The 24606-nt window shown below is 49.3% G+C and overlaps 11 protein-coding genes across 11 annotated transcripts; 5 read left to right on the top strand and 6 right to left on the bottom strand.

Moving 5' to 3' along the window:
- Nucleotides 1–1747: 1747 nt before the first annotated feature.
- On the top strand, nt 1748–4822 carry N7462_007037 (non-ribosomal peptide synthetase; the record flags this gene model as incomplete). The annotated part of the gene is made up of 1 exon (XM_057078755.1): nt 1748–4822. One exon carries the CDS (start codon nt 1748–1750, stop codon nt 4820–4822), a length of 3075 nt encoding a protein of 1024 aa, XP_056931425.1.
- A 1412-nt stretch (nt 4823–6234) lies between these two features.
- N7462_007036 (uncharacterized protein) lies at nt 6235–7034 on the top strand (the record flags this gene model as incomplete). The annotated part of the gene is made up of 3 exons (XM_057078754.1): nt 6235–6304; nt 6369–6440; nt 6517–7034. The coding sequence occupies 3 exons, from the start codon at nt 6235–6237 to the stop codon at nt 7032–7034; spliced, it is 660 nt and encodes a 219-aa protein (XP_056931424.1).
- A 121-nt stretch (nt 7035–7155) lies between these two features.
- On the top strand, nt 7156–9764 carry N7462_007035 (fungal specific transcription factor domain-containing protein; the record flags this gene model as incomplete). Its single annotated transcript, XM_057078753.1, has 5 exons — nt 7156–7313; nt 7418–7642; nt 7723–7834; nt 7901–9526; nt 9588–9764. The coding sequence occupies 5 exons, from the start codon at nt 7156–7158 to the stop codon at nt 9762–9764; spliced, it is 2298 nt and encodes a 765-aa protein (XP_056931423.1).
- Nucleotides 9765–10045: 281 nt separating this feature from the next.
- On the bottom strand, nt 10046–11733 carry N7462_007034 (methionine aminopeptidase 2-like protein; the record flags this gene model as incomplete). Its single annotated transcript, XM_057078752.1, has 6 exons — nt 10046–10102; nt 10158–10244; nt 10301–10465; nt 10518–10781; nt 10845–11629; nt 11691–11733. The coding sequence occupies 6 exons, from the start codon at nt 11731–11733 to the stop codon at nt 10046–10048; spliced, it is 1401 nt and encodes a 466-aa protein (XP_056931422.1).
- Nucleotides 11734–12319: 586 nt separating this feature from the next.
- N7462_007033 (FAD-dependent oxidoreductase) lies at nt 12320–13773 on the bottom strand (the record flags this gene model as incomplete). Its single annotated transcript, XM_057078751.1, has 5 exons — nt 12320–12367; nt 12427–12700; nt 12768–13084; nt 13151–13705; nt 13759–13773. 5 exons carry the CDS (start codon nt 13771–13773, stop codon nt 12320–12322), a joined length of 1209 nt encoding a protein of 402 aa, XP_056931421.1.
- Nucleotides 13774–14140: 367 nt separating this feature from the next.
- N7462_007032 (uncharacterized protein) lies at nt 14141–14824 on the bottom strand (the record flags this gene model as incomplete). The annotated part of the gene is made up of 1 exon (XM_057078750.1): nt 14141–14824. The coding sequence occupies one exon, from the start codon at nt 14822–14824 to the stop codon at nt 14141–14143; it is 684 nt and encodes a 227-aa protein (XP_056931420.1).
- A 5-nt stretch (nt 14825–14829) lies between these two features.
- Nucleotides 14830–15181, bottom strand: N7462_007031 (uncharacterized protein; the record flags this gene model as incomplete). The annotated part of the gene is made up of 2 exons (XM_057078749.1): nt 14830–14927; nt 15082–15181. The coding sequence occupies 2 exons, from the start codon at nt 15179–15181 to the stop codon at nt 14830–14832; spliced, it is 198 nt and encodes a 65-aa protein (XP_056931419.1).
- A 192-nt stretch (nt 15182–15373) lies between these two features.
- On the top strand, nt 15374–16520 carry N7462_007030 (uncharacterized protein; the record flags this gene model as incomplete). Its single annotated transcript, XM_057078748.1, has 2 exons — nt 15374–15614; nt 15676–16520. The coding sequence occupies 2 exons, from the start codon at nt 15374–15376 to the stop codon at nt 16518–16520; spliced, it is 1086 nt and encodes a 361-aa protein (XP_056931418.1).
- A 476-nt stretch (nt 16521–16996) lies between these two features.
- Nucleotides 16997–17389, top strand: N7462_007029 (uncharacterized protein; the record flags this gene model as incomplete). The annotated part of the gene is made up of 1 exon (XM_057078747.1): nt 16997–17389. One exon carries the CDS (start codon nt 16997–16999, stop codon nt 17387–17389), a length of 393 nt encoding a protein of 130 aa, XP_056931417.1.
- A 745-nt stretch (nt 17390–18134) lies between these two features.
- N7462_007028 (transcription factor domain-containing protein) lies at nt 18135–20376 on the bottom strand (the record flags this gene model as incomplete). The annotated part of the gene is made up of 2 exons (XM_057078746.1): nt 18135–18714; nt 18770–20376. The coding sequence occupies 2 exons, from the start codon at nt 20374–20376 to the stop codon at nt 18135–18137; spliced, it is 2187 nt and encodes a 728-aa protein (XP_056931416.1).
- Nucleotides 20377–21298: 922 nt separating this feature from the next.
- pab1 (polyadenylate-binding protein) lies at nt 21299–23642 on the bottom strand (the record flags this gene model as incomplete). The annotated part of the gene is made up of 3 exons (XM_057078745.1): nt 21299–21455; nt 21518–22109; nt 22133–23642. The coding sequence occupies 3 exons, from the start codon at nt 23640–23642 to the stop codon at nt 21299–21301; spliced, it is 2259 nt and encodes a 752-aa protein (XP_056931415.1).
- Between the last annotated feature and the right edge of the window lie 964 nt (nt 23643–24606).

Here is a 24606-nt window from a genome sequence, read left to right as displayed (position 1 = left end):
GTTGCCGTTATAGATTCAATTACTATTGCCTACTCCCGATTTCTAGTTGTAATATTGATTTAGAATCTCTACTGTTACCACCCTAGTAGTAGATATCAGGCTTATTGAGAAGCCGGTTTTATTGAATTTATAGGTACCCTCGTTTCGAATACGTTCTCGGTGATAATTGCTTCAACTAGTCAAAGCCACTTACGTAGGCTTGCTAGGGGATCGATTTAGGCATGTTGATAGTAGCGACGCATTAAATATTGAGTACGCAGCTCAAATCGACGTGTAATATAACGTGTTACCGAGTAAACACCAATAGTAGATATCCGTTTCTCTTCACGTGTTGCTAGAAGAGTATTCACTATATATTGAATATACGAAGGTCTAGAAGCAGATTCTCGCTTAGCTAGCAATCTCATCCAATGGGATATTAAATCATCTTCTTGCTGTGTCAACTTCTAGCAATTTGTGCGTGTTTCCTGGCGATAAGGCTTACCATGAAGCTTATCGCGAAGCGTTGATCGAGGCACACTATATAGCGATGTTGCTTGGGAAATTGAGCTAACTGAGCCATTTTAAATAGCTTTGATAGTGGTTAGTAATCCAATGTCCCTTTCCAGCGATTTTGAGTGTTTTCTCAGAGCGTTTTCCCAGAGCGTTTTTTTCAGCGCGTTTTGGTGGCGTGGTGTGTGGTGGAAGTAGTACATGACACATGGGAACGTACTTTTTGATGGGGTGGCGACTCGCTAGTGAATTTAAGTTAACTACTATAGCGGTTGGTTGCACAAGACCCATTTGGTTTGTGTTTTTGTATGTTAAATCTTTTCAACTGGCAACCTCGATGTAGTAACTACTGAGTATACGCACATACATGGGGTGCTTCAACCTGCTCTCTATTGCGTGCCTATTTATTTCTAATCAATGAGGTTTTTTATCTTGAATTCGTTCCGCTTGGTTTCATTCGCCCTGAATGAATACTAGTTCATATAATCTCAGCCTACTCTAGGGACTTCAACAACATTCCAATAGTGGGCTAACGATCGTGTACAGCTAGTTATACAATTCACCTATGGGGTCCATGTATGTATCAAATACAGAGCGTCATGAAATCAAGTTTTCGAAGCAATCAATGCACTCAGATGAAATTGGAAATACCTGGTCGGCATCTATCTTGGAGAGTTCAACGACGACTCAAGAAAGAAAACTTGGAAACCCAAGCCAGGATCAACCGACGCGGTCAAAGCCAATACATGTGGCACAAACATAGACTTTGATAGATTGACGCAGCCTGTAATTGTGATGTATTAAGGGAAAATGAAGAGTTTCGTCCTTGGAAATCATGCCTCTCTCAGACCAAAGGTTTCTGGGCGTAAACTATAATCTAGATGACAGGCTTTACCGCACGTTATGCGAGGACAATTCGCGATGTGGTCTATATGCTCCAATACAATCATATTGGGCGGAAAATATCTCCGACCCGGGCCGGTCAATGAAAGAGCACCATCGGGCTGCTTACAGGTACCGCTGATCCAAGATGTGCAAAACTCGTCTAGGCAATGAATGACGACCACATGTTAAGAGACAGAGAAATTCTATTGTATGGTGATCCTGAGTCTTGAATAGATTATAAATGAGCACCTTTCTCGATGGATGAGGGGTGCTTCAATTGTTCCCCAATCTTTCCACCATTTGTTATCGTACGCCCGAAGTACTTCTTGCTCTCGTTAAACCACCTGATACCATAGATAGGCCCGTCATTATGGAGAGCCTACTCGTCAAGCAAGCCAATTTCTCGCCAGATGCCACAGCCGTGATCGATAATGAACGTGCTGTCGGTTACCGAGAACTCATACTGAGGGCTGATGCCCTGGTTGAAATTCTGGAGAAACTCCCTCTTGAGCCGCAGGAGCCCGTTTGTATCCTGGTAGACGCAGGATTGGCCGAAATTGTTGCGCAGATTGCCGTCCTACGTGCAGGAGGAACTTGTGTTCCTATTGATCCCTCTGTGCCTGCAGATCGATTTAGAGGGATGGTAGATGACCTTGCCATTAAGCATGTCATTGCCAGTAACACCTTGTCCGATAAATTTCCCAATTTGAATGTGATTTCGATTGGTGAAGCATTGACTAAGCGGATCGAAGTAGCTGAAGGTCACGAACTCAACGTCCGTGCAGGTCATCCAGACAGCTACAGAAGCCATATCGTTTTTACCTCGGGCTCGACTGGCCGGCCGAAGCCTATTCAGATATTAGGCAAAAGCATCCTGCATGCACTGGAACATATGCCATGCGGGAGGCTGCGTCCATCTGATCGGGTATCTTGCCTCCTTAACCCTGCATTTGATTTGGCTCTCCTTGAACTGTGGAAACCTCTGCTCGAAGGGGCAGCAGTCGTCAACGTGCCAGATCTCACGCGGACAGACCCATTTGCGCTGCAAGAGTTTGTGAAGGAGCAAAGAATTACTTTCATGGTAGTGCCTACGGCCTTATTCGAGATGGTTTCGCTGAGCTCCCCGGAGGCCTTCCGTGGAACTCGTCATCTCATTGTTGGAGGCGATGCGGTGAGTAGCAACGCAGTGCACAAGGTGTTGGACCATTCTCAACCAGAAAATCTATGGAATGGATATGGTCCTGCCGAGGCAACAATATTGGTCACTATGGGGCGAGTGGATTACGAAGAGGCCCAACAGTCACGCATCAGTATCGGCCGCACTTTTGGTGAGACAACAATCTATCTCCTTGACCATGACTTGAATTGTGTCTCTGCACCGGGGAGAACCGGAGAGATCTGCATCGCGGGCCCCCAGATTTCACCAGGTTATCTGAACCGGACGGACGAAAATGAGAAGAGTTTCATTTTCATTAATGCGGAGAAGTTGGGTGCTCCTTCCAACTCCCCTACGCGTCTGTATCGCACTGGAGATTTAGCTCAGTGGCGTGACCAAGTTTCGGGTGTCTTGGACTACATTGGCCGGGAGGATAACCAGGTCAAAATCTTGGGATATCGAGTCGAGCTTGGAGACGTCGCATCCGCGATTGAGTCACACCCGGAAGTTTTCTCGTGTGAAGTCACATACCATCGACAAGATGAAGCGGGGTTTCTGGAAGCGTACGTCGTACCCGCCGACTGGGAACAGCAGGTCAACTCGAACACATTGCTGGATTGGGCGAAGCAAAAACTTCCTTCATATATGGTTCCAAGCAAAGTCTACAAAAAGCGAGCATTCCCCCTTTCTGAAAATGGAAAGGTTAACCGCAAGGCCCTCCGACCCGGTGACGACAATAATGAGATGAACGAAGAAGAGACATCTGGTCAGGAGACTGGCCACTCTGAAAAGCCGAACGGACACGGCGGTCTTAAGGATGATTTGCACGAGTGGCTCCACACAGTCATTCAGGACATGCTTTCCGCCTCAATGCTTGATTCCTCAGAGAGCTTTTTTGATCAAGGATTGAGCTCCTTGCAGACTGCCAGACTCATCGGACGTATTTGGCATGAGCATGGGCGAAAGGTCACGCTACAAGGGATTCACAAAAATCCCACAGTCAAGAGGCTGGCAGCTTTCCTGAATGGCTCGACCAGCGAAGGCTCCCCCGAGGTCTCTGAGCTTGAGCAATGGGAAAAAGATGCAAAAGATCTTTGTTATCCACTACCTTTGCCAGACTGGCAGGCTTCACACGAGGGCCGCATCTTTATGACTGGGGCTACCGGATTCCTGGGCGCGCACATTTTACAGCGAATCTTGACAATGCCGACAGTGAAGCAGGTTGCTTGCTTGGCCCGCAGCCAAGCTGGGCTTGGTGCCAGCGCTCGAATTCAACAGACGCTGGAGAAGTACAATTTATGGGATGGACGACTCGAAATCACACAGAAGATCATGGTCCTTGAAGGTGACCTTTGCGACTCCAAGCTAGGACTTGGGGAGGAGAAGTACATATGGCTCACTAATTGGGCAAGTGCCATATTCCACGTTGGCGCACGAGTCAATTGGTGCGATCCTTACGAGGCACACTATAATCCCAACGTGGTAGGGACGCGGAATATCATCCAGGCTGCGACCATAGGTCGCCGAAAAGCATTGCATTACGTCTCCTCAATTGACGTCTGGAGTGTCAGCGGATTCATCAATAATATTGATCGTGTTTACGAGGATGAACCGCTCATGCCCCATTTAAATGCGCTCCCTTACGACACTGGCTACTCCGCGAGTCAGTTTGTCGCAGAAGAGCTGGTTCAACGGGCGCGCGCATATGGAATCCCTACCGTGATTTATAGGCCTGGTTTTATTATCGGTCATAGCCAGATTGGGATTTCCAATGCAAATGACTACTTTTCCAGGCTGATTATGGGGTGCATTCAAAGTGGCTATTTTCCAGACCTCGAGACACAGTATCTTGAGTACGTTACTGTTGACTACGTCGCCTCGGCAGTCTTGTCTATTGCGTCCAACATGGATCACCTCGGTCGATCATATCATATTGTTCCTCCAGATCGATCCAAGTCCGTCAATTATAACCAGATTCACCAGATGCTCCGAGAGCTCGGTTACTCCGTCGAGAAGATCGAGTACGGGAGGTGGGTGGAGAAAATCCGTCAATCGCCGGGCAATGCGCTGGAGGCCATGATGCCGTTGCTCGAAGAGCCTGTTTTTGAGGGCCTGACCCGGTTGCAAACCAGCAAGAACACGCCTATTTACGATCCAAGTAATACAAAGACCGCTTTAAAATCCCGACCTGATATTGCTTACGTGGCTCTGAATTCAGGATTACTCCGGCAATTCATACAGAACTGGGTCAATCGGGGCGAGTTTGCTCTTCAAGATGATCTCAGCTAATGTCTTTCATAACACGGCCTGGTAGTCTAACGGTCTCAATTTCCAAGTTTCTGGCATCAACTTCTTGACTGAGAATCATTCCACTGATTTTCCACTTGCTCGCCGCCCTGGAGTGAAATTTGTTCACAAGAATGAAGCGGCCGCTTATCTTTGAGACAAAAGGACTATTAATTATCGAAGAAATAGAGAGCTATCTTATCTCGAGAACAGCAATACAGATTGACACAAATTTCTCATGTTTTGTATGTTAATTGGCTTCCCTGGTAATGTGGCTGTCTCCATGTTCAAATACCAGAAACGTTGACGGGGCATTTCAACCAGTCATTTCCTATCGTAACTCAATCAACTATCCTACTCGTCTGATTATGGACTCATTCCATCATAATGGCAGGAATTCATTTGAGTTGCACTGGCTTGTCATGACAGATCAACTTCCATTCCACATTGATTCTCAGCTAAATCTCAGCCTCTCTCCTCTGTTAACCCGCGCGGCCTGGTGGATGTTTAACTTTTGATCCCTTGAAGGGTGAGGGCCCAGCTCGGACAACAATTGAATGTAGCTAGAGTTTTCGATCACACTGCTATCTATATTAGATATACAGGCCGCGTGAGCTGCTTTGAGATTACCCGTGGCTGTAGTCAGTAGAGAAGTCTCGCATCCCACATGGATTGAACGGAGCCTGGACAAGCGATCTGCCCGCCCTCAACGATAACAGTGCGACTATCGACAATGTCAGTGCGGGTGGTCAAGGCAACTACTATTACTCTCTATCATGGTAACCGTACGTTTAGATTGGCCAGCCAAGCAACTCCGTTTCCGCGGACTTCTACATCATTACCGCCCCAGCGCCCGAGGGTCCCTGGATCGAACCGATGCATTTCTATTCGGGGGTCAATGGCAACTATTCGTTAGGTGCATATGATCTGGAGGCCAACACAGTACTCTCTTCGGAATATCAGAATGAGTTATATCTCATATATACGAAGACCGACACAATCGGAGATAACGTTGCTTTGTATACGACGCCTCTCATCCTGGTGCGGTGGAAGGTTAGAACGAGCAGGTGCGCACACCAATCTTGGAGAATTCTATGGGAAAATAATTATGGAGTTGCGGGACAGCAACTCTTGCTGTCCTGGTGAAATCAACTACTAATTGTTCAATAATTCTTCAGCTCTGTATCGTTGATTCCCATCAGGACTCGGATCCGGGCTGTCGGATCCGAAGTGTAGCTGCACTACTTGCGATCGTCGAAACGAACTATATAAACATCAAAGAGGCTAGATCCTGCTCTCATTGCTCCTGCTCAATATTCCAAAAAAGTCTCAGCTTCGCTTTATTGATACTGCCTTGTTGATATCTGTGAATTTCCATAATTCGTACAAACCACTCGCCCTTGTGCCCGACGAAAATGCATGTCCTTATTATCGGCGGTAGTGGTAGGACGGGAAAATTGGTCATTGCAGAGCTGCTGCGACGAGGTATGAGCGTCTCCACTCTCTATTTGATGTGATATATTATGAGTAATTGACATATGCTCCCCAGGTCATGAGGTTACAGCTCTTGTCCGAGATCCTCACTCGGTGAAAAACTTCGACCGATTGAAAATTGTTCAAGGTATGTTCTACTTAGCTTGACAGGATCTGCAACCGAGACTATTAATTGTGTGCCGAGTTGCTCACTATCTGATCAGGAACACCCACGGAGATCGCAGATGTGCGAAAGGCTATCAGTTCGCCTGTCCCCGACGCAGTGATCGTCACCCTGAACGCCCCTCGCGCGACGGACAGTCCCTTCGCCGCGCCGATTGCCCCGCCACGGTTGATGGCAGACAGCAACGCAAATTTGGTCAAGGCGATGAAGGAGTATGGCATTCTGAAGCTGGTTATTCTGCAGGCATTTGGCGTGGGAGCATCGTGGGCCCACATGTCCTGGTTGTTACGCGGGCTGATGAGCAAGTCCAACATGCGCTACCAGTATGATGACCATAACCAGACCGACCAGGAAGTCCGGGCGAGTGGCGTCACATATGTGCTGGTCCGGCCCGCCCGATTAGTCGAGAACGAGGTCACAGCCATCCGTGAATGGCCTCATGATGGCCAGGGCGTGCCATTGATGGCCAGCGCCAGCCGCAATAGTGTGGCTTGCTTTTTGGTGGATGCGGCGATCCAGACCAAGTGGGACAACACGACTCCTGTCATCACAAACTAGATAATGATTGACGCCATAGTATAAAATGGAGATAGAATAACGGGACCTGTCCTCGATGAATATAATCTTCAAGTCTCAGGTGTATAGCGGCCAAATTTCGCCTGAAGCGCCAATCGCGCGGATGCTCGTATGGGGGCGACTTGTCGATCGCGTCGCCGCGATGCTTGGCAGCCTTTCACTTAACATCTCCCGGTCTCTAGAGCCACGCCTTTCTTGGTGCGAGCAGGTTGATCCTGATCGGCAATGGAAATTCCGTCCTCGCGAAAAAGACCGCGACCGGTAGTCTCTTGTCTCCGGTGCCGGGAGAAGAAGCTGAAATGCGATCGGGTCGCGCCATGTCAGAATTGCACCAAAGCGGGATGTCGGGCGAACTGCACTTACAGTCAGCATCCTGGTCCCATCGAGCATCCAGGTAGACCAAAGCGAGTCCACTTAGAATATGACATCGACGACGACGATCGTGCCCAACAGGGACCAGCGCGCGTGTCAGGGACTGGCATCATCGAGGATCTACAGCAGCGCGTGGTCAAATTGGAAGAGCTCCTGGCAGTTCGGCCCACTGCGGGCCAATTTGGTCCCATCAGAGACGCCCCGATCCAGGATTCTTGGTACGAGCTTCCTTATTCTGCTATTTTGCAAATGGTGCTTGGCATATCCCTCTAATGCGCCAATCCTGTACACTGAACAGGCCTCAACCTGGCTCCACCGCGACGACCTCATCGGTCCTCGGAACGTTGGTAGTAAAGGGCTCGCGATCGAGATATCACGGCCAGAATAACCGGATCACTCTCTTGAACCAGGTATCATTGCCCTTATCCCTGTCTTCCATTTCTCGCATACAGGGAGTCTCGTTAACCTCGTATCAGTTTCCCAACGCCAAAGCATTCATCAACCAATGCTCCACCGATTCAGCCCTCGTAGGGCTAGCCAAGGAAGTCCAATTCCTGCAAGCAAAAACCCAGGAGGTAATTAATTCACCCAACTCAATGTCAGGTATCGGGACATTTGCAGAGCTTGAGAATCTCTTGAATCGCCTGCCTCCAAAGACGGCGTGTGACCGACTGTTGGATGTATACATCAAAAACTTGGAAAAGACCTTCAGAATTATTCATGTTCCTTCGTTTGTTCGTCGGCATGGCATATTTTGGCAAAGTACAGACCACAAGTTGTTTTGTATTGCCCCTCTCTTGACAGCAATTTTGGCTGTTGCGGTTTGCCTGGAGCCCGATCCATTCTCCCCCGAACTTTTATCCTCGTGGGACTACCTCAAAAACGACGCTATTGAATTATTGCAGATTTGGCTGAATAATCTCCCAAGAAAGTACCGGGTTGACCTGGAATCACTGCAAGTTGAGACACTTATTGTGCTGTCGCGACAATTGAGACTTGAATCCCCAGAAGAGCTCTGGAAAGCTAGCGGGTCTCTCGTGCGCTCCGCAATAGTCATGGGTCTTCATGTCAATCTCTCCCACAATACAAGCCTCTCTGTATTCCAGGCAGAGTGTCGCCGTCGATTATGGATCACTATTGTTGAGATGGATCTGCAAGTCTCGATTGCTGCCGGCATGCCTGTCATGACGCCTGCGCTGGACTTTGGGCCTCTGACACCAGCGAATCTTGATGATGGCATGTTTGATGAGTCCACGCTTGAACTACCACCCCCGATGCCACTGGAAGAAGAAACTAGTGCTTCTTCTCAAATTATACTGGCAACATCCTTGTCCCGGAGAATCAGAATCATGGGTACTGTCCAGCATACAACCTCACAGGACAACCTAGAAGAACGCCTTAGGCAAGGTCAGGAACTAGAAGACTGTTTGAAATCTATTCCTTCTCCGCTCAGGCTGGATCACTACATGGCAAGCGCCAAACCCGCGACCGCCCTTCACAATGTTCTGTTGGATGTGTTTCTTCGCCGCCCATTACTCTGCCTTTATCGGCCTGTGGTGACCAATAGTGATCACGAAAACGCCTCATTACACGAGATTCGACACTCTTGTCTCGAATCATCAATAGCGATTCTCTCCTATCAGGATTATTTTGATCCCAATACTACTGACCTTGAAGTCAACTCGAACGTATACTGGAATGTCTTTCACACCTTCTGCCAACAAGACATTCTCTGGGCCGCTCTCATTGTATGCGAACACATCCGATCATATTCGCAACAAACAACCGCCCCATCCCCTGAAAATAATCCATTGGAAACTTCCTTGTACAGCCAACTGCCCAGCAAAGCCAGCCTTACGCGGCTCGTTGAAAATACACTTGACAGTTTGACACGTCGTATGCAGGAGAAGGGGAGCAATGTCAAAGATATCCTTCTCCTTGCTGTTGTCCTACAGTCCGTTCGTGCTCGTGGCTCAGCGGAGCAAAGAGAAGATCTGATGTTTCAGGGAGCCAAGAAGACTCTTTCTGCCTGTCGCCAGCACCTGCTCTCTACGGTTCCAGAAAGCTCATTAAAAGCTCAGATGACAGGTCTTGCGCGAATGGTAGGAGTATATCAATCAAATGGTCAATAATATGAGATATACCGCGCTAACATTACACCAGTACAACACCGCCGATGCGGCTTCATTAATTGACAATGAGCTGCCGCCGATATCCACTCCTCTGATGGCACAACTTCCTGACATCACCCCACAGCCATCTGAGCTTGCGTCTGAGTTCTATAACTTTGAGAGCGATCTTTTCTCATTCGATGATGGGTCATTCATGTGGAATATGTGAGCCACAGTAGCCTTTTCAATGTTTAATAAATCATTGGACCCGTATTCCTTGTTTATCTCTTCTTCCATTCACAGCTACCACGACTAGTACTAGGATTTAGAAGAAAAGTTATTACGTTGTGATATGAAAAATTCAAATTGAACGAGTATCTATGTTGGATAGTGGGATAGCGGTTTAAAGGAGTGACAGACAGACACCATGTTGTATGATGCCAAGAACAAGGAATTCAAGACCAAAAAAATCAATGGGTTTAGGACGCTGATAGCATCACTAATAAGAGATCAATAGTCATCTCCACGGCTGATGACTTCCTTGCCTGATTCTCGCAGGAGGATGGTCTAGAATTCGTCAGCCTGGCCACGAGCGCGATAATGTAGGGCTCGCGATACTTACATGTTCAAACTGCGCGGAGTAGGACCCTTCGACGTCCATCAACGGCGCATGCATGTCAACAATACCTTGCGAAACAAGATAATTCATCTGTCTTTTATCAGTAATGGATCTTGGACATATGAAAGGTTCTAGAAGAGACGCACGCCGGCCAGATATCGCTCGACTCCAAGCCGCTCCAGATAGCGGCGACTGAAGACGAGAGTGCCGAAGTTCTCGTTGATTTTTTGGTAGAGAGACCTGGCTGAGGCAAGAGGAGCATTGATCTTCTTTGGTGCATGTGGATCTTTTCCATATCCATAGACACCAGGCTAAAACAATGTTAAAATTCAGTTCTAAGTGGGATACATTCGAGATACGTACGCCCTCTCTTGTCACGCCACGCCCGGTCGATCCAAACGTTTCGATGGCGAAGATCTCTCCTTCTTCCATCTTAGTTTGGTCAGAATTCTTTATGAAGGGGATGGACTTTCCGCCGTGAATCCGGTAATGGTTGATGTTGTGCCCACTGAGATCTCGTACAGGTTTTACAGGGATGGTCTTGCCATTTATTTCTACCTCGTAGCTTTCCATCGCTTCCTGGATTGCAGCGCTGACATCACTGATCCGAACGTCGATTCCGGAATTCTAGAAGGGAGTGAGCTATCTTGCACATGCAAAAATTAGGTGTTAATTCCATGTTCCTCGTACCTTGATGCCAGTATTGGTTGCGTCTTTGACTGCGGCCAATAAGTTGTCATGCATTGGATCAAACGAAATGGTAAAAGCGCTATCAACAATCCATCCGTTGATATGGACACCGAAGTCGACTTTCAAGACGTCGCTTTGCTTGAGAATTACATCTTTCTGTCCGGGATTAGGGGTCCAGTGCGCGACACAGTTGTTCAGCGCCAGTCCTGTTGGGAATCCCATGCCTGAGAGTAGACATGCGCCAGGTTCTAGGCCGGCATTATCGAGTAGCGACCTGACACCGTCATCGATATCTAAAGCGATCTCAGTGAGTGACTTGCCTGGTCGGGCAGTCTCCTGGGTCCAGCGCCGGACTTGACGATGCACCTCGGCAGCCTTCCGGTAATCATCCAGAAAGCTATCATCTTCGAGGTGGGAACGTGATTTGTACCGTAGTTCCTCTGCCGTGGTGCGGGCAGTATTGTCATTGACGGCAGTGTACTTTTGAATTTCACCAATGGGAAATTGTCCCTTTGAAAAGAGCTGCTGAATCGGGATTCTTGGGGGCGAGGATTGCTTGGAAGCGCTAGTCTTCTTCTTGGACTTCTTGCGTTTTTTCTTCTTTTGGCCATTTGCCGAGGCGTGAGGCTGAATCAGCGATTCGGTAACAGCCTCGACGGGATGATCATCGTCGCCATCGTCATCTCCGTCACCGTCTCCCAAACTCCCATCGCCATCGCGTGCCAGGTGGGTGCCACGAGGCTCTCCACCTGCGGACTTGGCTTTGGCCGAGCTGGAAGGCTCATCTGTTGATAGTAAGCAAAGCTGATCGAGTTGGGGTCATGGACCGGAAAGCCATATACATACCGCCGCCGTTTGGGAATTCATGCTCCGGTGTTTTAGATCCCATGTCGACATCAAGAGAGAGGCAACAAACTATGTCCGTTGGCAGGTAAAAGCAGACTCGAAGATCGCAGCCTAGGGAACACCGCGTGTGGTGGGGAAGGCGGTGTGAGATCAATCGTTGGTTCGGCTCGGGCGTTGCACCAATGATTGTCGAATTGACCCAACGAGTGTTCTTGATGCAGAAGGTAAAAGAGGAATGAAATATATGGGAGCAAGAGCTTTTAAAACCTGACGTCACTACTTTGAATGGAGATAATACACACCTGACGAATATGAAGTCGCTCTTTTTCTGTTGCTTTCTCTTTTCGGGGACAAGAACTGAACCCTCCTCCCCTAAAAAATTGGCCACTTGAATCAGTGTGTATTTAATCATACATATCAAATGAGAATTCGAATTTCACAAGCCTTGCAACTATAGGGTAGACTCTCCTATTACGGTCACTACAAGATTCATACAAAATCACATACTTTTGCTTGGACACTCGAAAAATATCCATTGTAGAGATAATCGGCGATTCGTATCATTCTAATAGGATATCCAAAATTCCCTCTATGTCATCAAAAATCCCTTTCATGGATTTCTCAAGCTACTATTTGTGATAATATTGTGTCATATCATGTCGCAGTACCTCCAAGCCCTGGAAGAATATTAGCCCCTAGGCATGAGAAACATTGTTTATTAGCATCAAAAACCTACCAGCGCCAGCTCTTTCGCAAGATCTTCATCTGTCTCGGCTTGAAGGCACGTTTGGAAGAATTCATCGTTCTCACGAGCCTGGTCCGGATCTTGGTCGTGCAGCCTACGAAAATTTTCGCGTGACATCGGATCAATAGTCTCTGTCCAAATGCGTTTTCGAATTTCACTGTACTTGTCCAAGATGCTGTCATCTGCTAAGCCATTGTAGATTCCCATTAAGGAGTCGTAGAGACTGCCAACATCAGCTATACCCCCGGTCAATCCCAGACCCCCGCTGCATTGATTAGACGAATTAATAAATCATTCCAAATCATTGATAAACCGACAAAAGCCTCACTCACAATGGGTTGCACAGATGCGCCGCGTCCGCGGCTAGGATGACTCGACCGACCCGAAAAGAAGGCGCGCATCGTTGTTGCAGTTTATAGGGACTTATGTTGGTGATCTTATAATCGCCTGGCTTGGGGTTACCGGGTAGAATCTCCTCATACCGCTGGGGCTGCCGTGCAAGATATTCTTCTCTAGTGAGTCCTGGAATATCTCCATAAGAGACGCGATACAACCCATCGGTTGTGATTCGAGCTGCCATGTACCAGTTCTTTGGATGGACAATAAAATTGCTGTCCCAGTAATTGAAGCGACTGAAGTCATAATATACCTATCACAGGATGTCAGTATTTTGACGTAGTCCTCTTTCATTTCTGCATGGGGAGGATTTTCGAACATTTGTGGCAATAATTTGCGCATCCAAAGTTTCCCCAGGATACTCAGGACCGAACAGTTCTCGTCGCACGGTGCTGCTAGCCCCATCGCAACCAATGACATAGTCTGCCTCTGAAGTCTGTGTACCTGTAGGCGTCTCAATTTCTACCCAGGCTTTGTCATTATCCTGGCCAACCCGTATGACGCGATGCGACCATTTCACTGTAGCGGTCGGTTGCCGTTGGATGTGTTCATAAAGCAACTGCCCCAGGCGATCCAGGGGAAGAACAACCATCCTATATGGATAGTCATCTGGCAGCACATCGTGTTTCAACCCGGCAATGAAGCTGGTGTCCATCTTCCTCCACGCAAAACTCTTGCAGTTTATCCCTACAGCCCTGACATCATCAAGGACTCCGGCTCGTGCCAATTCATAAGCGGCCGGGGTTGCATAGTGAGCTGCGCGAGGTTGTTTATCAAGCTCTGCACCGGCATCTAATAATTCTACCTCAATGCCTTGTTTGGCTAGAAGAAGCCCGAGAATCAAGCCGGATGGCCCTGCGCCTACCACAATAACCTAGCACAACTGATCAGTTAATTGTCTCACCACATTGGTCGAGATTAGACTACCTTTTTTATCGTCATTATTGTTCAGCAGTCTAAGGGGTTTGCGTGTACACGGTCAAGAACGAAGATTCTGGTCAAGCTGGTGTTGTTCCTGAAGAAAATCGACTTAATCTGTCGAGTGCCTCGGATGCCGCTCACGACACTAGCCTGGAGACCCCATATCCCCCGCGCTGTGGGGCTCTCCCACCTAGCTGGACCCATATTTATTTCTTCGATAATTGGGTTTGTCGGCCTCAAATCGATATGTACCTTTGCGGGGGAAGCCATATAGATAAATCAATCATGGGGCGTGGGGCGGCTGACCGGGGTAATTCCGAGACTGCGAGGCTCTTGGCGCCGTCACGTTTTTTGGGAAAAGATATCCTAGTTTCTGCTTGATGTCTCTTCACCAAAGAAACCTCTGTTGGAAGTGAAGAGAAGGGGCGCCATTCCAAGAACTGCCAGCCTGGGCCGGGAGACCTTCTTCGAAAGGGGTGATCATACTAGCCTGTAGACTGGCAACATCACAAGATGTTCCGTCTAGAGCCCCTCTTGGCCTTTCAGCCTCAAATGGGTTCTCTGAGGAAAGAAATTGCGAGTCATAAGCCGACCCATGAGAAATCGAAGTGGAACTTTCAGGTCTCTGATCGAGATGATGTTCAGGCGATCGCGAATGCGGAAGTCGGGCTCGGATAGCACCAGTCGCGTATCCTGACTCATCCGGCAGCTTCCTTTTGATGCCTCGGTGACTCTCCGCGAGGGAAGAATAATCAGCCTCAGCGGGCCGTCTCTGGGATGGGGGAGTTCCCTGATCGGTACAGGCGTGCTGCCAGATGCGGATATTGCGTGCAGTGTCTAGCGGATACTGAGACCAATCTTCGATTCCCTTTTTCTCAATTCTTGCAAGGGGGGCATAGGCAGTCCTCTTCTCTTGCTTAGATGCAAGCCTCTCAGGAAATACGTTCCCCAGCTGGGTCTCGGAGACTTGAGAGAGCAATGTCAAAAGTACATTCTCAGTGATTTGGAGGCGATGCTCTAACGCCTCGACATAGCCCTTTGCAGGACCCCTGCCAAAGTCGTCAGTCGTCATACCGATTATGTACCGGCTTCAGGATGGCCCTTCCGCATACCGTCTGAGTTGTTCTGGCCATTTACAGGGTCGGTTGAATTCGAAACATTGCTCACAAACTGGCCTGTTTCATGATCAAGCTATGCATCAATACAATGGAACCTGAAACAAGGGTGGCAGGGAACCCTATGTGAAACTTACTTCTCTCCGCTACACTGGATCATGATTCAATCGAAGTCAGCTGTATGATTCGGGGCCTATGACAAAGACAGACCTACCTTTTGCTTTCGTGAGCGACACGCACTGCATGCCACAGTGATTCGCGATGGCTTTTTCTCCTTCATTTTCGGCGTCTAGTTCGGTGCGGGTTGGGTACATGTAAAAGAATGTGTATGATGGAAGTGGAGGCTGGGCGGGAAATCCCCTCGCCTGAAAGTTCTGCCGAACGCGAGAACCATCAGGCGGCGCCGATGCAGCCACGTTAAATGAACAGGACGTAGTACATAAACGCAAGATTGCTCTGCTCGAGATGGCAGAATCATCTCTCCTGCTCCGTTTCACTCTCTCTAAATGGCTCCCTCATACCGCATTGCTTCCATCCCCGGTGATGGGATTGGTCCCGAGGTGGTCCGCGCCGCCATTCAAGTAGTCGAGAAGCTGGCCAAGACACTCGGCACTTTCCAGATAGAATTCACACATATTCCATGGGGAACGGCATACTACAAGGAAACTGGGCGCTATGTTTCTGAAGATGCTCTTGATACGCTTCGTAAATTTGATGCCGGAATATTCGGCGCCGTAGGCGCCCCAGGTAAGAGAAACTATACGGTTTACCCGTCTTGAAAATGATCGGATAGAGGCTAACAGCTCAGATGTGCCGGATCATATCTCACTTTGGGGTCTTCTGCTCGCTATCCGAGGCCCTCTGCAACTTTATGCCAATGTCCGACCAGTGAGAACATTCCCAGGCACAAAATGCCCACTTAATACCGCAACTCAAGGCATCGACTGGATGCTCGTTCGTGAGAACTCCGAAGGAGAGTATTCGGGCCAGGGAGGCCGTTCACACATTGGCCAGCAGTGGGAAGCTGCAACAGAAGTCGCCATGTTTACTCGGATCGGCATTGAGCGGATTATGCGTTTTGCCTTCGAGACCGCGCAGTCACGGCCCCGGAAGCTCCTCACAGTGGTTACTAAGAGCAATTCTATGCGGAATGGCATGGTCCTATGGGATGAAGTTGCCGCTTCCGTCGCGAAAGACTTCCCCGACGTCACTTGGGATAAGATGTTAGTGGACGCCATGACCGTTCGCATGGTAATGAAACCGGAGTCCATTGACACGATTGTCGGCACCAACCTACATATGGACATCTTGTCTGATCTAGCCGCTGCATTGGCCGGGTCCATTGGAGTTGCCCCTTCAAGCAACTTAGACCCAACCCGCAAGAATCCCTCCTTGTTCGAGCCGGTTCATGGCAGTGCATTTGACATCACTGGCAAAGGAATCGCAAATCCTGTTGCTACTTTCTGGTCGGCCGCAGAAATGCTCTCCTGGATTGGAGAGAAGAATGCAGCAGCTGCCCTGATGCGTTGTGTGGAGAATGTATGTGCTAAAGGCATTCTGACACCAGATTTAGGGGGCACATCGAACACGCAAGGAGTGACTGACGCCGTGTGCGCGGAAATTGAATCCATCAACTTGGACTTCAGATCTTGAGTTTGAAGTACGATACATTATCTCTTTCAATATTACTTTCAAGTCATCATCAGCGTTCTCAAACAAACAGATCAAACAATGGCATGCCGTCTATGTCCAGCATGCCGGTTATGTACAGAAGAATATCTCCCAATGACTACTCGGTTGACTCATTTGTTTCCCCTAGTCAACGCATGCTATGAAAATTGAGATAAAGGAATAAAGTTCAAGCACAATAAAAGGGAGAGTTTTGTTCTCAACGAACCACAAGGACTCTGTTGCGCATCCTATTACCGTAATATCCAATGAATGAATCTTGAATGGACTTCGTGGACAATGAAAGCCATATAAATTATTCAATGGATGTCTATATAGCCTTCTCCCTAGTCCAAAAAATAATTTTCCAATAGCAACCGTCACATAGTCGATTCCAGCAGACTTGTCAAGTGATCACGAAAGTATTCAAAATTGCCACAAAGCAAAACCGCTCTTTCCTCATGGATCCCAGCTTCATTTTCGAGAGGCCTGATCTGCACTGGGTGAATGTCGGCTTTTTTCCCGGTGAACGCCATCTGAGCGATGAGCGCATCCTTCGGCGATTAAAAGCCTGTATTGTTGACCGTTCTGCCAGCCTCAGCACAGAGCCAATGTGCACTTGTCACCCCAACTATGTGTCTGTTGAGGTTCCTGGCAAGTTCACTAGTGTAGCAGGGATCTATGGGGCTGCCGAGGGTATTGTCAAAGGCTGGTTAAACTACATACCACATTTAGAAGGACTTCCATTCGACCGGAACATAATCTTTCGAGACGTCCCTTCAACGGAGCTGATTCTTCGTCGGCATGGTATTTCGAGTCTCCTGGTTACTCAGTCCACTGACTTCTCAGCCTGAATATGTAATGCAGATAATCAGCAGCAAACCAAGGCCTTTCCACCCATAGAGTGGATACGCTCAGCACAGGTTCTTTATTGTGATTTTTTTTTCTAAGTTGTTTAGATTGCGAGTCCATCAGACATTTCCTCCTTATTCTTTTTCCTACTACAGTATACTAGAAATACACTATTTTTGCTCTAGAAGATGGCCGGCTGTAGAGTATAGTTGGATAAAACGTAGACTCCCCTCAGAAAGCGGCCAAGTCAAGCGGAAGGACTGTCAGTGCTCATTAGGATCAAAGATTGTGATTTATGATGAAAATTGAATTACTGCATGATGCAGATCAGTTTTAAATCTTGCTAAACTTACTACTATGATCTGACGCGAGAGGGTTGTCGATTTTGGGGACTTTCTCAAAGTATCTTGGCCATAAGCGGTATCGGCGGGAAGCATTTATGGAGGGACGCACGTTACTGAGATACGCGATCACTTGTTCAAGCTCATACTTGCCCCCTTCGTTTAAATCGATTCGCATTTTAGTTTTTTTTTTCGTCGATACAAAGCATACTAGGAAAGCAGATATTCTTGCATAAATATTTATTCAAATTGAGAGACTTTGAGATATCTGATACTCTTTGGCCTAGTATAATTATGAACAGTCCATGGATACCGGTAACCACAGGGCAATGCCGACGGGTCGGTCACTAATAGACCAGGAATGACCACCGATCAATCACTGAGCATTAGCCCTCGGGATAAAGATCTAAAAGCTAGGATATCGCTGCCCAACCATGTCAAATAGTGAATCAAAATTCGCCCCTTGTAGTAAATCAACCATGTTCAGGTCGAAGCTTGAGCCACCAGCTAGATAATCGGCGTCTGCACTTTGAAATTCCATTTCGGCGGACACGGGAGTTTCACCTAGCACAGCCTCACCGTTGAGATTTGACATCGAGGAAGATCTCATATGTATCTGGTTCGAGTCAGGTCGTGATTCATAGGCTTCAGAGTTTGGTAAGGTTACAAATCCAGATGCGTGTGGAAGCTCTGACGGCTCCGCAAGCGGTGGATTAGCACTGTCCGGCTCTTTATCTACCCCATAATTATCCGGGGGTATTCTGAACCATCTTTCTTTATTTCCACGTAGTTGCGGGATATTAATGGACTCTGTATCAAGTTCTCCGTACCCCAGGGCATAAGCATGCGACTTCGATGTCCTATCTGACTCGTTTTCCATTTGCTTTATTTTATTCGATAGGAAAGATAGTGCCATATGGCATTGCCTTGCAGTCTCCCATTGGGTGGACATTCGGCCGAGGAACTCTGAGCATGCTTTGATTTCTCTACCCTGATATTAGTGACTATTCATGAGAAATTGCGTAGATTACCGAGACTCACTGTAACCCCTTGCCAAGAACGTACTGCTTGAGCTGACAGGCAAAAGCCAGTACAAGCCCTGACATCCAGGCTGCTGATAAGAACCCGGGCCAGAACAATGCTTGTTGACTTTGCACCTGCATCTCCAACGCGGATATGATGGCCCTGGCAGCACCAATGCAGGTCTGCAGTCCAGAACAAAATTCTGCAGTTGCGGGATCCAGTGACAGTGAAGGTCGATTGATGATAAGAATTAGGTGCTGATATAGCACAGTGAAGAAGGGACCGTAATCAAAAGGGGTTTCTAAATCGGCGGCCGATGGCAGATTTCCTGCTGCCACCGATTTCCCTTGAAGATCCAATGGAAGACTATTCCACCACTTGTGGACATCAGTAACCAGGAATAGCACTGAGCTCCGACGCACAGACCGGACGAGAATCGATTTGTGAAATAGCTCCAACGCTCGGCCTGTCAGTGTACCAGAATGGACATAGCTTGCTAAGACACGTTCTCTCCTACGATAATCCGCCTCCCAACCATCACGATCAGACATATTCCTCGATTGGGGAATCTGCGAAGTGTCAGAGTCTGTCTGTTCATTTTCTGGTCGGGCTCTGCTGTTATGGTCGCCAATTATAGGTGTTTTGGGCAAAGCAAATTCCGCATTTGTGTTTTTATTCTTCCCACGCCGCACAGAGTGCATTTCAGGCGCAGCAGGAAGACACACGTCAATATCCGAATCTTGAATGCCGAGTGGCAAGCCGAGGGCTTGGCTTAAGTACCGGTCAATGGCATACGCGCACCAAAAGAGCCGTTTTCGCAATTGACGGTCATGGGATGACAGCTGGGTATAGCGAAACGGGCAACGGTGCAATCCGGCATGGAGCATAGAGCGCAAAATGCATCCGCCGAATGTAGATGCTAGTCGCAAGGACATTGTTGCAACTAAGTAGACCTGCACAGCCAGTAGCGCTTGCAGTGATGTAATATCATGTCGTGTTGAAAACCCGTCAAGCAAGGATGTCATGCTGGCAGGGGACTGGATTCGACAATGTGCTGGGAAATCCACTTCCGGGCAGAGTAAGCTTCCAAGGTTGAAGACGCATTGTAGAATGACTGTCCAGCATGTGTCCCGGTGATCAAGGCTACGGTGTTCTTCTGTTGGCTTTGGTGCTTCTGCGGAATACGAGCTCTCCATGGCCTGCAAGAAGGTGGGGCCATGTAGGAAAGGAAAGAGAGGATGCCAAACCTTGAAGTACGCCATCATGAGTTCTTTTGCAAGCTCTTGTGGAGGTGCACTACCCAAGAAGGCGGCTATATCCGGGTTGTATCTCCATTGCGAGATAATTTCTCTCGCCAGAGGCGACGCAGTGGAGTCTGCTCTGGAAGAGATGGTCCGACGACGCTTCTGATTTGAAGAGTCCTCTGCGCCAACTAGGGTATCTTCGGCGGTGGGAAACTCCGTTTCAGGCGATCCTGATGCATCCAATCCGGTCGAGAAAGCACGCTTGACGGTATTGATAAAGTAGACACCACTAGAGCTGCCCACAAACTGGCTGTCTTCATTCGAATGCGCAGTCAAGGAACCAATCTCAGAAGTTTTGGGTAAGTATTCTGGTCGATCCATGGTGAAAAGGTCATTTCGATATCATTTCTAGATCCTCATGCAACTTGACGCGGAGCCTTGCAACCTCACTGGCGGTTGTTGAAAATGGGGTTGAGCCTGAGTTCATCCACGCTGAGTCAGCGGTGCAGAACCCGACATTTGGCATACAAATGACCAGAAACGTTTCTCTACTCCGCACAAGGTTTACATGATGAATGGATGCGGATATGAGAGAGAACCGATCTATGATAGTTATCGGAAGCATTTTCAAAAAATCAGAGCAGGCTCGTAGCCTTCCCATTATCTTGATAGGACTATGCTAATGAACCTAAGCATAGCGAAGGGGACCAGCGCTCGTAGCCCATCCGCGAGGAAAGACTGAAGCTCTATGTTACACGCGTAGGAAATAAAGAAAGAGATACGAAGGAGAGAAGAAGAACAGAAATTGAGGGACAGGAAGAGAAAGACGTCACAACTCCCTCCCGACAACGATAACCTCAAAAGAGAAGGTTGATCATAGAAAAAACCTCACGTCCAGCGCCCGAAGTAGAAAGATAGAAAGCAAGAAAAAGGACTTTTACCGACCCCTGAACACAGCGCTGCTCCCTCAACAGACTGGCCCCATCTCGATACAGGCAGGGGAAGGGGAGCAGGAGTTCCAGGTAGGAAGCGTACTAGAGAGGCAGGAGAGGAGAAATCAAAAGTCGTGCCACATTCACTAAACACCAGTAAGGTTGACACTGCCTAACACAAGAACTTTTCAAACCGAGGGATATCAGGATTCGGAGGGTCAACGGTAGAAAGAAATAGTGAAAAGAAAAATGAAACAGAAAAAGAAATTGTCATCAAAACGTGCATCCAAGAATATCCGAGCGGCGCGGAGAATAAAACCAGCTGCCATTCACGATCGTCTGGGAGGCGTTCGACTGTAGAGACACGTCATCTAAGACTTGTTCTCCTCCGAGGAAGCCTCCTTGGCGGCCTCCTTGGGCTTGGACTCGCCAGTCGCCTCACCCTCGGTACCCTTGTTCTTCATATACTCATCATAAACGCTGAGGGCCTCATCGACCTTTGCACGCAGAGCCTCTTCATCATCAAGTCTACATAAGAATCGATTAGCATGCGTGACAGGGTAAACATTAAGAGGTAAATCAAAACTTACAGGCCAAGAAGCTCAGTGTTGTCCATCTCCAGAAGCATACCAGTGATCTTGCCAGCGAGCTCGGGCTGCTGAGCCTGGATCTTGGGGTAGAGGGCCTCACCGAGCATCTGCTTCTGCTGAGCCGGGGGAGCGCTGGTAAGAGTCTGGGAGCTGATACCGCTGGCGGGGGTAGCCTCAGCCTGGCCGGGTTGGCCGGCGGGGGCGGGCTGACCGCGGCCCTGGCCGCGACCCATCTGGCCCTGAGGACCGCCACGGAAACCACCGCGCATGCCCTGGCCCATAGGCATGCCAGGGACCTGACCACGGCCACCAGCACCACGGCCGAACTGGCCCTGCATGGGGTAGCCCATACCGTTGGGCATACCACCGGGAACCTGCATGCCCATGGGCATGCCCTGGAAGTTAGCGGGAATCTGCTGGTTGGGGCCCATGCCACGACCACCCTGCTGACCGGGGAAGGGGCCGGGGTACTGGCCGGGGCGTCCACCGGGGATACCAGCCATGACCATGCCGGGCTGGGGAGGGAAGGGCATACCGCCACGCTGGCCACCGGGGATGAAGCCCTGCTGGCCGGGGGGTAGAAGACGGCAGGCTGCATGTAAGGCTGGGGCATACCAGCGGCGGCAGCAGCCTGCTGCTGGCGAATGGTGTTACGGGCCTGGATGCTGGCCTCAAGCTGGCTGCGGCGGACATCCTTGCGCTGGGCAAGGGCGACATAGAGGGGCTTGCCGTTGACCATGCGCTGGTTCATCTCAGTGACAGCCTTGGAGGCCTCATCGGGGCTGCTGAAGCAAACGAAACCGAAGCCCTTGCTCTTGCCGAGAAGCTTCTTCTCTGACTTCTCACCCTCCTCCTTCTCCTCATCCTCCTTAGTCTCTTCGTTGGTCTTCTCCTCAGTCTTCTCAGCCTCCTTAGTCTCCTTAGCCTCCTCCTTGGCCTCCTCCTTCACCTCCTCCTCCTTGGGCTCCTTCTCACCCTCCTTCTCCTCAGACTCGGGGGACGGGCTGCGGTCGGAGAGAGAGTCACGCATCACCTTAGCGGAGGTAATGGTGCCGTAGGGGCTGAAAAGATCACGCAGCTTCTCGTCGTCGACGTCATCGGTCAGGTTCTTGACGTACAAGTTGACACCCTGGTACTTGGAGGCCTTCTCCATACGGGCGGCCTCGTACTGCTTTCGGAGCTCCTCCTCACGTTCGTGCTTCTTCTGGGCACGACCAACGTAGAGCTTCTGGCCCTTGATGTCCTTCTCATTCATCTCGTCAACGGCGGCCTGCGCGCTCTCATGGGTAGAGTAGTTGACGAAGCCGAAACCACGGCTCTTGCCCTCCTGGTCATGGCTCAGGGTGGCGGAGGTGATCTCACCAAACTTCTCGAACATGGTGCGGAACTCCTCGTCAGGGATCTCGTGATCCAGGTTCTTAACATAGATGTTGGTGAAGTTGGCCTTCATCTCCTCGAACTTGCTCTGGCGGTCCTTCTTAGAGATGTGGTGGCCGACGAAGACCTTCTTGTCATTCAGAAGCATGCCGTTAACGTGCTTGATGGCATTGTTGGCAGCCTCAGCAGTCTCGTAGTGAACGAAACCGTAACCCTTGGAGTTGCCGAACTCATCCTGAGCAACCTTGCAGGACAAAATGTTACCGAAGGCGGCAAAGGTGTCGTGCAGGGCCTTGTTGTCAATAGCGTTGTCGAGGTTCTTGATGAACACGTTACCCTGGCCAGTCTTGCGCAGGGCAGGGTCACGCTGGGACCACATGATACGGCAAGGCTTGCCCTTGATGAGGGTGTAGTTCAGGTCCTCCAGGGCACGCTCGCCGTCAGCGGTGTTGTTGTAGTTCACGTAGGCGTAACCGAGAGAGCGGCGGGTGACGGCATCGCGGCAGACACGGATGGAGGCGACCTGGCCGATGGAAGAGAAGAGCTCATAGAGCATAGCCTCGGTCACAGAGGGGTCGAGCTCGCCAACATAGAGCGAAGCCGAGTGGGGCTGAGCGTTAGCGGCGGCGGCAGCACCCTCGCCGGCGGTTTCAGGAGCGGGAGTGGTGTCCGCGGCACCGTTGGCCTCGGGGGTGCCGTTGACAGTGTTGTCAGTGGCGGTAGGGGTGGTCGCAGCTTCGGCAGACATTTTGGATTTTTCTTTTCTGACTTTACTATCAAAGCGTTAGCAGTGATTCCTCCAAGATTGAGTCTTCGTTGTGAGGAATGGCAGAAGAATGAAAGACAAGAAGGGTATACTGCAAAACATGTACTTCCTTTGTCAAGAAACATGGCGCAGGCATGGAGAGGGCAAAAGGAGGCGTGTTGTAGGGGCATGTGGGATGTGGCCCATACCGCGCAGGGCGGCGGCTCCACGAAGAGACAAAGGGCTTTCCAAGATCGCACCGAGGTTGACACGAGATGCATTCACTGATAGACAACCGAGACGGAAGAAACGGGGTGGTGGTGGTGTAAAGAACTCGAGGGACGCGACTGACCTGGAAAAGTGGAAGGAGACGGCGGTTGAATGAAAATCTTCCACACACCGCACAATGGGGAGGGGATGAGATAAGATAACTGAGAGGGTTTTTTTCGCGGGGGTTTTTCTGGTTTTTTTTGAAGATTTTTTTTTAGTCTTTCGATGAGAGGTCGAAAGGAACAAAGGCTTCCCTAAGAAAGAGAGAGGTGTTTTAAGAGTTCGAGGGATGAAGAAAAAAAAAAAGGTGACCCGCGAAGAAGGCGTTCTGGAAAACTCAGAGGAAAGTGAAGAGGGCCGCGCTATCCCCATAAAGGAAGGCGGTGCGTGTCGCTTTGAGGGCTTCAGTCACGTGGAGGTGGGTAGATCACGGGAGATGGGACTGATAGCGTCGATAGCCGGCGATAAGCCATGAGATAACAAACTTCCAGGATATGCAAATATGAGCCGAGGTGCAGCTTGAAAGTGGGTGATATATTCAGGAGAGGTTCAAATAAGATGAATCGAAATTTTTGACTATCTGAAAAGGGCTAAGTGCAGAGAGAAAGACACAAGCCCCCTAGCTTAGACCCTCCTCCCTCGTGGGTGGGAACACGAGGGGAGGGGATCTCCTGCACCAATGAACAGTCCGCTATTT

Source organism: Penicillium macrosclerotiorum (genome assembly GCF_028827735.1).
Source record: "Penicillium macrosclerotiorum strain IBT 26536 chromosome Unknown utg000007l_segment0_segment0, whole genome shotgun sequence".
NCBI classification, from domain to species: Eukaryota; Fungi; Ascomycota; class Eurotiomycetes; order Eurotiales; family Aspergillaceae; genus Penicillium; species Penicillium macrosclerotiorum.
Note: the sequence above shows the minus strand (reverse complement) of the source record. Positions and strands in the feature narration are given on the sequence as shown.